The sequence below is a fragment of the Sceloporus occidentalis genome, unplaced genomic scaffold, assembly GCF_023333645.1.
Source record: "Sceloporus occidentalis isolate IW3139 unplaced genomic scaffold, rSceOcc1.0.p SCAF_8, whole genome shotgun sequence".
In the NCBI taxonomy this organism is placed as follows: domain Eukaryota; kingdom Metazoa; phylum Chordata; class Lepidosauria; order Squamata; family Phrynosomatidae; genus Sceloporus; species Sceloporus occidentalis.
The window spans coordinates 43,564,942-43,580,317 of NW_028316988.1; the positions used below are offsets into that span (position 1 = coordinate 43,564,942).

Below are 15,376 nucleotides of genomic sequence, written 5' to 3' on the forward strand. Positions count from 1 at the left end.
GAATGCTGTACCTAGACATCTCCTCATAGAATGAAGGCTGAAAGCGGAGATCCCAAGGCTCATTTGCTGCTGACCAAAGTGAGGATCCACAACTGCATTAGCATCGAGTCTCCTGCACATTTGCAAAGCCAATGTTTTGACTGAACCGGAGTCGGCCAATGACTCTCATTTCTAACACGGGTCAATAATGCAGCCCCCGACGCCACTGGATGCAAATGCATTGTTGATATGGAGCAAAATAGCATCTCAGCTTGGGACTAATTGGATTTCTCATGTTTTGGAGGCACCCAAAGTTCACCAGACACATTCAATTTCTTTTTTCAATGTTTATATTGGGTAACTTGGCTATTGGCCAAGTTGCATGCTACTTTATTTTGAACCGACACACAGTTGGGGGGTGAGCAAGCTTATTATGCACCCTCTAAGAGAGCAACACTTATTTGGTCCTGGGTCGGGAGGGCTGTTGGGGTGGTCGAAAACCACAGAATTTGGGAATGTTTCTAAAAAAGAGTCCCGCAAACTTCTTTTCTGGCTTCAGTTGGCTTATATCGGAAGCCATGTCATACTGAGGACGGAGCAAGCTTGTTTTCTGCTGCTCCGGAGACTACGACACAATGGAGCAATGGATGCAAACAAGAAAAAGGATTCCGTCTAAATATTAGGAAGACCTTCCTCAGAGTAAACGTGTTCAACAGAGGAAGATGCTGCCTTGGATAGTGATGGAGTCTCCTTCTTTGGAGGTTTTTAAACAGAGGCTGGATGGCTATCTGTCGGGGCTGTTTTGGTTGTGTATTCCTGCATGATCCTTGGAGAGAGAGATGGGGCAACTATTGGCACTATTTTCAGATATATCCTCAGTGTCGTCATCACAGTCGGACCTGACGGGCTGCTTGAAAAGATCACTTTGACTCAAGGCAACCCACGGTTTATTTTGAGCACCTCCCCAAAAGGCAGCCCAGTTGCGAAGGACCGCAAAGGATTAACTAAGCAATCTCCATCTGTATGCAAAGAATGAAGGGTGTAGCCTGCTTGAAAGTGTCTTGGGAGCTTCCCTGCGATGAAAAAACCAGAAAAAAGGGGGAGATCGCCTGGCAGAGTTCCTAAAAGAAGTAATGATGCATTCCACAGGATGAATATATATATATACTGGAGGATCATGAGATCCTCCAGTACAGCTTTCCTTTACCAGCACCCTTTAGATTCATCAGAATGCATGCTCCATTATCCTGATGCACAATGGAAAATGCTGGTTGGGGATGATAGTAGTCAGATAAACAAAGAGAATGTTCCATCATTAAGAGAACTACTATAACACAGGACTTACACCTGGCTTTAAGAAATACATAACACGTAAATTTCCATTTCTTTTGTTTGAGTTTCACGGCTGACCCATTATACAAAGACGAAGGAATATAGCTCTTCAGGCAATGCAGTCTTGCAGTTTTTCATAGCTGTTGTGTTGTCTTCATGCTATAGCGATGACACTATTCTCACCGTCCTCCTTATTCCTTTGCTTGCTGCCTTGGCAAACAAGCAGTTGCCACATTTCCTGTGCCTTGCCTTCATTCATTCATTGCTGTGATCACCGAGAAACATTTAGCACAATTAATGATGGAGCCGGAGAGCTGTTTGGATGCATTTCCATAGACATGCACATTCCCCTGGGATTTCTCTGTTTCTTTGGATTAATTATTGAAAGTCATTAAAATTACTGGTGATAGAACACGCATAAGTGGAGGCAACCCATCTTTTAAGTGTACCAGGCTTTCTTGGGAATAAAGTTTTTATTTACCAGTGACATGGTTAGAGCATGGGCAGAGCATTTCGCAGTGAAGGTTGTCCATGTGTCTCCCACAATGTGGAAAGTCACATGCCATGTGCACTGGACTTTGCTGGTCCATATGGTCCAAGCACCATTTGGAGGAAGTCAGGAGAAACTTTCAACATGGTTCTATTCCATAAGAACTATGCCATGAGGTCTTTCTTGAAACATGAAGTGAATGGGAAGAGACTTCTACTTACCTCCTGTTGTTTAAAAAAAAGGCCTGTCCTGAGCTTAAAATGTTATAGGAAGGCTCAAAACCATGGCAAAATGCCACCCACATCCCCTAGAAGGTGTTTGGAGACATTTTGGAGCCAAAGAAGCCCCTTTTTGTTTTTCTGGAGTTGGTGTGGTGTGCAGATTGAAGCCCTCCAAAGTCTTCTAAGGGGCTAAGACAGTCCTCTAGCATTTCACAGTTGCCCATCCTTGGTCTAATACCTTCTCAGACAAGCAATTTCTTTCTTTGGCATCGTAATACAACAGCCCATACTGGCCTAGTACATGAACCATAGGCAAGTCACATTTTCTCAGTCTCAGGGGAAGGCAATGGCAAACCTCCTCTGAGCAAATCTGGCTAAGAAAGCCCCATGATAAGTTCACCTTAGGGTTGCCATAAGTCGGAAACAACTTGAAAGCACACAACACACGGTACATGGGCAGGAGCACGAGCTGCCATGAGCCACAATGACTAGTCTATAAGACACACTAGAAATCTCTCCGGTGGATACTAATACTTCCCAATGCACCACAAGGATGGCAGATTCCATCCTTCCTCTGCATCCACCCTCCAATCCCACCTAAGTATGCCATCAAGGCTTTCTGCCCCATCAGCATCACATAGAGTCTTCGCCTTTGTATGCAGATGAACTTATACAAAGGATGAGTGGATTTAACATGGAGGTGATTGGATTTCCCCAGTTCTGTTCCTTTATGGTGCGCCACAGGTTTTGCTCTGCTCTGCACTCCGCTCCCGAATTAGCTGTGACCATTTGCAAAATTAATCCCAACACTGGAACATTAGCAGTTTGCTACAGCTTTCAGATTCTCCCGTTGGAATATCTTCTTCCCACTTGTTGCATTACTAATAAGCATTTACATATCGAAAAATGCAAAGGGAGGATATGTTTGATCATATGCAGAATTACATTAAGATTCTTTTCGTGTGCTTTTGGCTGCTTTGTGCATGTATTCATGCGCACTAGAAAAATAACATGCAAAGAACCTGATGCAACCAGTTCTAGGTTCTTTTTTCTTTTATTTTTCACATTGTGACACCAGTGCGCATCGTAAGAAGCAGCACCAGTGGAATCCTGATACATGTTGGTAACTATTATTATCAAAGTCAATGGTAATGTGATGCTGGTGATGGGAAACGCACATTAAGCAAAAGAAATGAAAGGTAATACACATTGGCTGTTGGTGGCATCCACACTGTGTGTGTGTGTGTGTGTGCACGCCTTCAAGTTACCATCGACACACATTCTCATTTACTGTGATAGGCATGCCAGAGTCTTTAAGACATCCAGAAAATGACTTTTCAAAGATAGCAACAGATTTTTTTATAACTCCAAAGAGAATGTTGTACAAGGAGAATGTGAGAAGTTCCTCCTATCCATATGTGATGGACGCAGCATGGGGTGCTGATGTGGAAAAGTGGTCCAAGTGACTATAAATTGGTCTTTGTTTAGGGAAATCACAGGGCGCATCTACACTGCAGAAGTAATGCAGTTTGACACCATTTTAGGGGCTGTGACTCCATTCAGTGGAATCCTGGGATTTGCATTTTTGCAAGCTCTTTAGCCTTCTCTGCCAAAGAGTGCCTCACGAAACTACAAATCCCAGGATTCTGTTCGATGGAGCCATGGTAGTTAAAGTGGTATCCAGCTGCATTATTTCTACAATGTAGATGCACCGACAGAGGAACAACCCTATTTAACAAAGAACTTAATATACAAAAAAAAAAAAAAAGGCTTTTTGAATGTGTAAGACATGGCAAGTGAAAGATTCATGAAAGACAATGATTGTCATGGCAACTTTGTGCAACTTTATACTATATGACACAGGCAAAAATCTATCTGGGTATCTTGATTCAGTCTTCTATGCGAGTCTCTAGTGTGAAATGCTGAAACCCCTTGAGATACTGGGAAGCTCTGTATTTGATTCATTATAGCTTGCAATTAATTTATTCACAGTCCAGTTCAGATCAGTTTGTGGCAACTGGGATGAGCGAAGTCTGGCTCAGCAGACAGTGAGCTGATATTCGCATTGTGCCCAGTAGGCATGGCAGCACTCCCTTGAAATATCCATGCAAACTGTGCATGCTGCAGGGTGCCTTGGAGAGGCATGTCTGGTCCTCACTGTATGCCAGAACAAATGCTGTGGTCCAAATCCTTCTAGAGGCCATGCCTGAGATCTAGATGGGTAGCCCAACCTTCAACACTCCTTTTCTGTCTCTGTGGACAACATTTCCATTCAACCAGTCCAGCAAGCCCGCAGTCTTGGCTTTATCTTTGACTCTTCTCTGTCGTGTATCCCTCAGATCCAGACCACAGCCAAGGCTTGTAGATTCTTTTTGTACAATATTGCCAAAATACGACCTTATCTCTCCGCCTCTTCTGCCAAGATCCTGGTCCATGCCCTAGTGATCTCACGACTCGATTACTGTAATGTCCTCCTGGCTTGGCTTCCTCTTTCTCACCTCCGTCCTTTAATCTCTGTCCAGCATTCAGCTGCACGCATGATCACTTCCACCCACCGCTCTGACCACATCTCTCCTGTGTTGGCATCCCTTCACTGGCTCCCTCTCCCTTTCCGCATTCAGTATAAGCTCCTGCTGTCGACATTCAAAGCCCTCCATGGACTGGCCCCTCCTTACTTATCAGACCTTCTTTCTCCTCACCTTCCCACCAGGGCCCTCCGTTCTGGTAGTCAAGGGTTCCTGTCCCAGCCCAGGATTTCCTCTGCCCCATCCCGGATTCGCCCCTTTCACTTGCTGCCCCTCACTCCTGGAACCTTCTTCCCCCACAAGCAAGAGCCATCACTTCTTTAACCAGCTTCAAAATGGAGTTGAAAACCATCCTGTTCAGAGAAGCCTTCCCAGGCATCGCATAATTGTCGCTTACTATCTGATGTTCTGTTGTTGACTGTTTATCGATCCATTTCCTGTATTGCTATGTACTGTATATGTATTATCCTACTTGTGAGTATGTATTTTCCCTGGATAATGATTAACCTTCCATTTTGAAGCCAAGCCCTCCCTCCTGTCCATCTGCCTTGGTCCAGGCCTCAGAGGTTGAGAGGAACTGCTGGACCTCCTATCCTTTCCCTCCACCACTCCCTTCTCCTTCTGTGTCATGTCTTTTTAGATTGTAAGCCTGAGGGCAGGGAACCGTCTAACTAAAAAGATTGCATGTACAGCGCTGTGTAAATTTACAGCGCTTCATAAATAAAGGTTAATAATAATAATAATAATAATAATAATAATAATAGAAAGCAAGTCTGATCATCCAGTGGATCAACAGAACGGTTCTTAGCAATGATGGGTGCTTGGCCAGGAAGTTATTCTTTCTTTCTTTCCTTATTATTATGTTCTTCCATGCAAGAATGAATACAGTAGGCCCTTGATATCTGCTGGGATTTGGTTCCAGGAACCCCCATGGATACCCAATTCCAGGGATGCTCAAGTCCCATTAAATACAATGGCATAGTGAAATGGAGTCCATTGGATAAAATGGCAAGATCAAGGTTTGCTTTTGGGAATAACACAAATGAATTTTGTTAATAAATGATACATTGATTTATACTTGGCTCCCATCTCCAAGATAACTCATCATGTACAAGCAATTGTTCCAGAATTCAAAAGAACCCTCTGAAATCCAAAACATTTCTGGTCCTAAGTATTTCGGATAAGGGAGACTCAATCAGTACTTCAATTTTTGAAATGTGGTTGACTTCTCACTATGGGGACTCTCTTCAGAAGAGTCTGCACTTCAGCCTTTGTGTCTGTACTACTAAACTCCTGGCAGGACACTTGGGAGGAGGCAGGGAGGTAGTCCCATCTGTTTTAAGCCCATCCTGAATTAAGCTCAAGGCAAAAATGTTTTGGCACCACTGAGTGGGACATTTTGCATTTTGCAAAGTTGCCAGTTCTCCTCCTTTTCCCACCAATACTTTTGCTGCGCGTCTTATCATCTTTTGCAAGAGGCTTATGGGGAAATGGAGTAAATAGCACTGGGGAAGGGAAGAGGCTGCCTTCTCTTTACATGAAACCTGAGCCATAAGCAAGTGCCGCCATGGATTAAAACTAAAATGGATGACTTTTTTTCTCTCTGCAGGTGACCTGTCTCCACGATTTCTTTGGGGACGATGACGTGTTCATTGCCTGCGGTCCAGAAAAATTCCGCTATGCACAGGATGACTTTTCCCTGGATGAAAACGGTAATACCAATCACGCCTATTGATGGCACGGCTCTTTTCTTGGTGTTTCCAAAGAATAGCTTGTTTTAGATGATGGCTGCAGTCCAGCTTCCCCTTGGCATATGTGGAGACATGCCATCACCAGCCTTATGCAACCTGCAGGCAGAACAGCAACACTGTGCAACACATGTCAATGACTGGGCGCCATTGTGCAATGTGCATTGTGCAGCTTCAGTGCGTAGTACACATCTGCAATGTGAAATGCACAACTGGAATGCAAACCATTGCAGTATACTCAACTCCACTTCTGCTACTCTCAGCAGAAAACTTCAACTGCACATAGCACAACTTACATGTGCATATGTCACTAACAAGATGCCAGCCCATGTGTATGTTTGTATCCTAATGTGTACATGTGTGCATCTGCACTAATAAGTACAAGACACACCCCTCAACAGGATTGAAATTTTGCTTTTGATGAAATCTGGGAACAGTAAACTGCAGCCCCTTATTTAGATTGCATCCACATTGCAGAATTAATGTAGTTTGACACCACTTTAATTGTCATCCATCCTATGGATTCCTGGGTGTTGTAGTTTGCTGTGGCACTAGAACTCACTGTTAGAGAAGGCAAAATCTCTTCCAAGACTACAAATCCCAGAATTCCATAGGATGGAGTCATGGCAGTTAAAGCAATGTCAAACTGCATGAATTCTGCAGTGTAATCTACAGTGCTATATAAATAAAGCATAATAATAATAATAATAATAATAATAATAATAATAATAATAGATGCAAATCAAATCTCCACTTTGAGAAATCTTAGTTTGAACTGAAACTCTTCTGGTTGTCCCTGAAATTCTGCAGATGTGAACATCCCCACAAAAATCAAACCCCAGATTCTGAGTTTCACATTTGGAAATGATGACATCTAAGGGACATTTCCTGTCCTGCTCTGCTTTGCTTTTCAATGGGAACGATGCAATGTCTGGAATTAATCAGAGAAAGAGAATATAACACATCCTTCCCCTTGGAATATCCTACTAATTGGGTTTCACTGCCCTGTGTGATTTCAGCTTTGTGCTCTATGAGGAAATAGGTGGCTGCCATTGTCAGTCAGGCCCAAATGTAGCCAAGCATATATGCAAAGAGATACTTTAAACCATGGCTGTCTTGGCAGTCGCCTAGCCCTACTTGAGCAGTCCCCACATGTTATCATCTAATGGGCACTGACAGATTTGCCACAGGGAAGAAGAGGTGGTCTCATTAACAGTGGCAACATTATATTCTTCATGGGAGCTGCAGGATCTGTCTCGAAACATCATCCTCATTAGATCCATATGGATGCATTTTGCATAAGATACTTCGTCATGTAGTGCTCTTTTTTAAAACGTCCATTGGTCTGTATTTTTATAATTCAGAGGTCAGCAGCACAGCATTTCCAAATGTTTCAGGCTGTAGTTCCCATAATCCCTGGTGGTTGGCCATGCTAACAAGCCTATGGGAGTTGCAACCCTAAATATCTGGCAGGCTCCTGGTTATCTTGTTGATGCTGTGCACCTTCAAGTCATTTCTAACTTATGGTGACCCTAAATCAAACTGTTTGTGTGGTTTTATTGGCAAGATTTGTTCACGGGGGTTTGCCATTGCCTTCCTCTGAGGTTGAGAGAGTGGGACTTGTTTATGGATGGGGACTTACTCTAATGGTTTTCATGGTTGAGCGGGGCAGAGTAGGGGTTTGAACCCTAGTCTGTTAAAAACATAGTCTTCTACACCAAGCCGGCCTTTACTTCTTGGCAAGATTTGTTCAGAGGAGGCTTGTCACTGTTTTCCTCTGAGGCTGAGTGCATGTCACACACTGAGTTTCCATTACAAAGTAAGGATCCAAACCCTTGTCGCCAGAGTCCTGGCCCAAAACTCAAACCATTACACTTACCTCTGTTCAAACTTAGGCCTCACTCTTTGCATTTCTTCTGCTGTATGCAATAGGAGACATACATGCAAGAATGCACACAAATTTGGGTGTGGAGTCTCTTTTGAACCAGATCACAGCCTGACGCAGAAATGAGATGAAATGAACGTAGCGTTCCAGAAGTCTGAAAGCTATAGAAACCCAAACGGACAGATTCATCCACCCTTTGCTGCAACGGGGGAGTCGAATTCATATTTTAGCAGTTCTCACAGCTCCAGGGAAACTCTCCGCATTGGAAAGCCATTCGAAAAGAAAATCTGACAGCACAACTTGACAGGGAGCTCAGCCTGTGGTGTCTCGAGTCCAAAGACGTCCGGGCATTTTGCCAACCCACGACACTGGCGCCCGAAGATGCTCTGAGCTCTCTCTTTCATCTCTTTTTGACATTTGTAGAAGATGCAGAAAGGACTGTCCGGTGTGGGTGTGCACGACGTGTGATGTAGGAGCTCATTGCGTTCCCAATGTATGGAGGAATATGGCGGTCTGGCATCTGCGCAGCCCTGCGGCCTGATGTGTCTCAACAGATGTTTGTGCAACCAGGCCAGAAGAGAAACTTGGGTCCATAGTTACCTTTCTCTCCTTCATGACATGCGGAAGATCAAAAGCCGCCTGTTGAAGTCAAAAGATGATGAGGAAGTGGGAGTCTCTGTGGCAGCTGGAATGTCAGCTGCAGCCAAGCAGCATAATCCGCACCTGCAGTTACAGCGATAGCAGTGGAGGAATGGCCATAAGGACTGACAGACAGTAGCTGGCATCCTTTTATTGGCATAAGTTAACCCTATGCCCGCAGATGTCTATTTTTGGTTATGGACGAAATTTGTACTCCCTTTCTCCCCTTGCAGCTACCAAAGATGCCCTTTGCCCCTCAGACCTACTGTAGATCTAATGAAGACTCACCCACCCCCATGGCTATAACCAAATGCAAAGCTATTCCAAGTTAAACCTCCCTTATCCAAAATGCTTAGGACCAGAAGTGCTTTGGATTTCAGATTTTTTTTTCCAGATAACATGTACACTGAACTGTCAGAAAGCAAAGATGCCAGTATCTCACCCACCAATGTGGACTATTTTGGATTTTGGAGTATTTCAGATTTTGGAACTTGACACCTTGTCACCATACCCACACATTTTGTATCTCTATGATGATTCATATAATCTAAAAGTCCTTCCTGGGTGACACTTCACTCCATGCATCTGAGGAAGCAGACTTAAGTCTATGAAAGCTCATGCTACAACTACTTTTTAGCACAGTTAGTCTGAAAGGTGCTACAAGATCCTTTTGCATACTGATATATCCAGACTTGGGCATGGTACAGACTGCGCAAAAGCACCGTGCTGGTGCCAATATTAGGGTTAGGGACCGCACAGCAACCGCACAGTCCCTAACCCTAATACATGCCGGTAGTGCAATAATGGCGGCATCCGATGTACACAGGCGCTGCCATTATGATGTAACGGACGCATAGCACCTGCACATCGTGCTGCACCAGCTATGTCACGAGTGCGCCATTGGCGCACTCGTGACGTAACTATGGCAAGCGCAAAAAGAACCCGGTTTTTCCAGGTTCTTTTTACTCCAGAGTGACGGTGCGCATTTTGGGGCTGCGCTGTCCCTCTGGAGTAAAAACTTGCGCATGCTAGTACTAGGCCTAACATATCTATGTCTCTGAGTTCTCTCCTTTTTTTGTCATTGCTGAAGTCAGAATTCTCTAAAAACGTTGTGCAATTGAAGAGAAATTCCTTCCCTCAGTAGAAAGAAATGCTGGGGAATGAAGGATTGCGCTTCATTGGCAGAAATTAACTTCTGTCCCAGACAGACTAGAATCTGAATAAAATGGAGGATCTGAGCTTAGTCCTTGTATAAAATAATATACTTTTCTAAAATGTCTTGGGGCACTCATACACTGTGCATATGTTGGAGTAACTGCTTATCCAGCCAACATTTCTAGCAGATGTTTAGATTATCTTTCCAGGCCAGATGGCTAAATTGGCCTTCTACAGACTTCCTCTATGAAAACAACCCAGTCTTTATTCATTGCTGTCAGAAAGCCTTTAATACTAATGTGCTGGGGAGGATGGACTAGTTTGTTTTGGAGAGAAGTCCCTCAAACTAAGTAAGGTGCACAGTTCAGTACAGTACAAGAAAACAGAGAGCTCCTTTGGGTGGGATCTCCTTTGTACAATGTCCATTGGGTTGTTGTCCTTTGCAAGCTCTACTAGTTGAATGCATGGGTGAGATCCTGAATAAAGTGTGTGCAGTGCTTTGTCCGCATAGTTCTGTGTTCTTCCTTGCTCTAGTAGCTGCCAAGTGTTTAGGTACAGTTTACCAGTGGGGTAACTCAGGACATGAAGACACAGTTGGCCTCAGTTGTAAGGAGAAGGGAAATGAGGGTGATCTCCCGGGTAGAACATGGCCTCCTTTCTCTTCCCCTCCAAGGTGGGATCAGTCACATTTTAAATCAGACCAATGCAAATGCTTACTCTGTGTGGTTTGGTTTGGTTCCCCAGAGTGCCGAGTAATGAAAGCAAACCCTCCAACTACTCCAGGCAGCAAGTCATCTCCAACTCCACAGAAGAGTTCGGCAAAGAGCCCCGCTCCTGTACGCCGGAGCAAGTCCCCAGCTGATTCAGGTAACCATCAGGATGGTGAGTGATTGTTCTTTTCCCAGCTGGTAAATATTGGTTCCTCATGGATCTGGGTGACAAGTTCATACCAAAAGTTGTTGAGCCCCACTTTTCACTTTCCCATTTGCTCTAAGCTAGGATTGGCTTTATGCCTCCCCACGATTTCATGTTATCATGAAAACTGTTGTGGATCACTGGTATGGGATAAGTTTTAATGAAGGTAAAGGATGAAACACATAGTATATGGCAGAAAAAGCATTCCAGTCCTGCAGGTGAGGAGTTCCAGTATCCCCACACTGCAAGTGATAAAACTAGGCTCCTAAGCAACTAAAGCCCTTATCACACGGAGGCTTACCATCGGTAAAACATTCCTGAAGCTTTCCTGAAGCGCTAAGGTGTGATAGCCGGTCACACTTCTAAATCGTCATTGAGGTGTCCTGCTTCTCTCCCATCTTCAAAGTGTTCATGGAGCAGCCATTTCTTCAATAATGGGAACTTCTGTCATTGAAGAAATGGCTGCTCTGCAAATGCTTTGTCGACGAGAGAGAAGCTGGATGCCTCAATGATGATTTAGAAGTGCAACCGGCTATCACACCTTTGCATTTCAGGAACACTTCAGGAACGTTCTACCAACATTTTAGCAATGGTAAGTGCCTCCACGTGATAGCAGTCTATGTTGTATTCAGGCTATCAGGTGGCAAAGGCTCCAACTCCTTTGGGCCAGATAATGGTTGCTCCAGACCACCAACATTACCTTTGTCTCCAGAGACAGGACCACCCTCAACCTGAGCACCTTGGGCCAGTGGTATCCCTGTGTTTGGTGTCACCCAGTGCAGGAAAGCAGTGGGGGTGGATTGCCCTGCCATCCTCCTTCTCTCAATGCCTCTCTTGCTTGCCCCATAGGTGTCTGATGTTCAGGGGAGAGGTGCTGCAGTCTCTGATGGCCATTTGAGATCCAGTGCATCTGCTGGGGTTAGGGTAGTGCTGTGGCTCCAGGTGGCCATTTGGGGTCTTGCATGTCTGATGGGCAAGTGAGAAAGGGACTCAATACCCTTTCTTGCTTTCCCAGCTGCCATGCATGCCCCATTGGGTATGCACCCTCCTCTGGGTATCACTCAGTGCATTCCGCACCCCTCGCACCTCCTCTGGTGACACCACTTGGACTCATTCACGCTTCAGAACCGTGAGGCTCTTATTCCACGTTAACTGCTGTGGTTCCATCCTATGGAATCCTATGCAGTTTAGGGAAGGATAGTCTGAGCCAGAGCACTATAGTGCCTTACCAAAATATCAGTTACAATATTCTATAGGATGGCACCATGGCAGTTATAGTGGAATGACAGTGCTATCAGCGTGGGGTGTGGATTGAGCCTCTGGTCTCCCAAAGAAACTAGTTTGGTTATTGCAATCCGCTTGGCCCCAGAGCGTTCACAAGCGATCTGCTGCAAAAATGGATTGTATCCAGAAAAAGGGAGAATACTCTTTTGAATAATGGAGATGCTGGGAGCTAGTAAAATATTTAAAAGATGATTGCATAAGGCTGCCTCCAAGTGATGTAATTATTCTTACTTCCAAATGCTTTTTGAATCATAATGGCCTAATAATTCTTCTATTATTCCATGCACCGATCTGAAGTCGTATCCAGATAGGATCAAAGCTCGCCTCCTTCGTTCTACAAAAAAAAATGAACCATAGCAGCATATTTTAATTAGACACATGTCTCATCCCAGGAAATATCCATGCAAAATGGGAGTATGCAGAGAAGTGCGGGTAAATGGATTATCGGAAGCTCAGGGTTTTACATTGCGATCCCTTCCCTATCAAATTGGCAAATAAAATGGACCAATATTAACAGCTATTCAAAGAAAAGTCTCCCCCCCCCCCAAAAAAAAAAATCTGTCTCAATGGCCCCTTTTTGGCGCTGCTGCTTCACACTGCAATTGAGGACTGTTTGTGACCTGGTTTGGTCTTCTGTTCACACGTTCCATGTCACAAACGCTCACTGGTTCTATTATTATATTCACACCAGCATACACACAGATATGTATCTTTGGCACAATCCAGTGTGAAAGTACAGTATGGTGAATCCAAATGACTCCGTTGGGTTTCATTGTGTTCACATTGGAGCCTGCTATAGCAGGAGGAGAAAGGTGCGAGAGACCTATCCAAACGTATCCAAAGAGCAGGTTGGCTTTGTGCCCTTCTTTGTCTGTCTATACTATAGTTTTCTTTGCTATGTTGCTTTAAGAACCATTAACATTCCCATGCCTTTTGCAACTACCGGAGGGGAAGCACATTGATTTTAAATTAAAATATGACCTTCTCCAGCTAGTGTTGAGCAAGCTTTGCTTTATTGGGGGAAGTCTGGTCCTGCCAGCAAGACTCTGGATGGGGGTCTCTTGCTCCTGGTTTCTCTAATGGTTGGACAGAGAAATTAAAGCTGATCAATGAAGCTGCAGGATGGAGAAAAATGGCTGCAGAATGTCAACCAGGCCTGGGTTCAGAGCAATCAGTAAGGGTCCTTATGATAAAAGGATATGCCAAAGGAAAAAAAATTGCAAAGGGCAAAACTATATCACTGTTTAATGCTGTAAGCTGAAAGCTGCATAACAAATGGGTGAGACCTTACACTGCACGCATGGAGCATGATGCACTGCGTGCATATTTCCACACCACTTCCCTTGGAAGTTGTCAGTCCCCCCTTTGGGCACTATTTTTTCCTGCCTTTCTTCTGCAGAAATAATCCAGATTGACAACACTTTAATGTCCATGACTCAATGCAATGGGATTCTGGGATGTGCAGTTTCGTGAGATACTTAGCCTCCTCTGTCAGGGACCTCTGGGGCCACAACAAACAACAAATCCCTTCACATGGAGCCATGGTGGTTTAAGTGGTGTCAAACTGGATTATTTTCTGCAGTGTGGATGCAGCCTTAAGAACAGCTTGTGCTCTAGTAGCAACAACTTTCGCGGAAAGCAAAATAAATGCAAGCCGCCGTGATGATAGAAAAGCACATCGCTCAAACTGGCATATCAGCATTTCAATTTCTGCTTGTGCATTACGGGTTTCATAAATGGTCAGGCTGTGATGAAAACAAGATGGGTTTGTGTGTGTATGTATTTCAATTTCTGAGTTGTATTCTCTCATTGCTGGTTTCTCTCTTTCTTGGGGTAGCAAATGGAACATCAAGCAGCCAACTGTCCACACCCAAATCGAAGCAGTCCCCCATCTCCACACCGACCAGCCCAGGGAGCCTCCGTAAGCACAAGGTATTACGTTTCTTATACCTCACTAAAACTCCTCTCTGTTCATTGCATGGCCAAACCTCCTACTCCTACTTCGTTTGAGGAAGGGGGTCGATTACCTGTTACTGATGTTTGGAGCTGACATGAACATTTGTGTTTCTGCTCACATAGTTCTGCAACCCAGATTTAAAATTGTGCTGGTGTTATCTAGAACATTTTAGGACCAGAGCTTAGAAACATTAATATTTCTATAGTTTTTTGTGAGTTTTTTGGGCTATGAAGCCGTGTTCTAGAAGAGTTTATTCCTGACGTCTCACCATCAGCTGTGGCTGGCATCTTCAGAGAATGCACCTCTCTAGAAATCCCTAAAGATGCCAGCCACAGATGCTGGCTAAACATCAGGAAGAAACTCTTCTAGAACATGGCCACAAAGCCCGAAAAACCCACAAAAAAACTATAAACCCCTTTGGTGGTCAGAAGCTACCAGAAGTTGACCACTGAATCATGCTGGAGGACCTACAGAGAAGTGTTTTCTGTAGTAATCTCTAGGTCCTCCAGCACAACTCTGTGGTCAACTTTTGACAGAGTTGCACTGGAGGACCTAGAGATTCCTAGAGAGAACCTGTTCATCAAATACACAAATAACCAAATCTGCAAAAGTCAAAGCTGCAAATGTGGAGGGCCAACTGTATGTTTTAATACCCCCGAAAGTGCTTTGTGTAAAATCCAGTGCACAAGCATGTATTTTTTGCAACGATTTTGCACAATTGAACTTTTCACAAAACAAGGGTCAATATGGAATATGGGAAAACAAAAGCCAGTAAAGTGCATGCAACACTCCTAACAGTGCCCCAGCGGGAAGAAGACATTTGGAAAGGTTTCATTCTCTTCTCTGAGAATAACTGAGGTCATACATCCTGACCCACTGACTGTTTGGCACATTTTATTATTTCTTTATGTGGAACGACCACAGATGCTTGCGTAGACAGAAACAAAAGTATTGTGTAAACTGGCCATCAGGAAATCAGCAGGAACCTTAACTGAAGGCAGCAGAAGATACAATCCTTTTCAAATCTTCATTGTGGTTCACCACCATTGTTCCAGCTGGTTTTTTGTAGGGATGCTTTTTCCCTCCTTGGCATCATCTTAATGAGATACAAGGAAGTCACACCCTGGGGATCTTTTACAGCTTTCTGAATGACCAGTAACAAAGATGTTGGTTCAGGAGCAAAAGCGCTCCTTTGAGTAGATGCTGGTGATAACAGGAGACTTAAAAGGATGGCAGTCAATGCAAT

The 15,376-nt window shown here is 44.2% G+C and overlaps 1 protein-coding gene across 2 annotated transcripts in view; it reads left to right on the plus strand.

Annotated features, from left to right (window-relative positions):
- DCX (doublecortin) overlaps positions 1–15,376 on the plus strand; it is a 75,509-nt gene that overhangs the window by 51,987 nt on the left and 8,146 nt on the right. The window contains exons 4-6 of one of the 2 annotated variants that reach the window (XM_089536463.1): positions 6,157–6,259; positions 10,719–10,856; positions 14,011–14,105. In XM_089536463.1, the coding sequence (XP_089392589.1) occupies positions 6,157–6,259; positions 10,719–10,856; positions 14,011–14,105 (336 nt within the window). The remainder of the gene's footprint in view (positions 1–6,156; positions 6,260–10,718; positions 10,857–14,010; positions 14,106–15,376) is intronic. The other variant, XM_089536464.1, reaches the window with a different exon arrangement.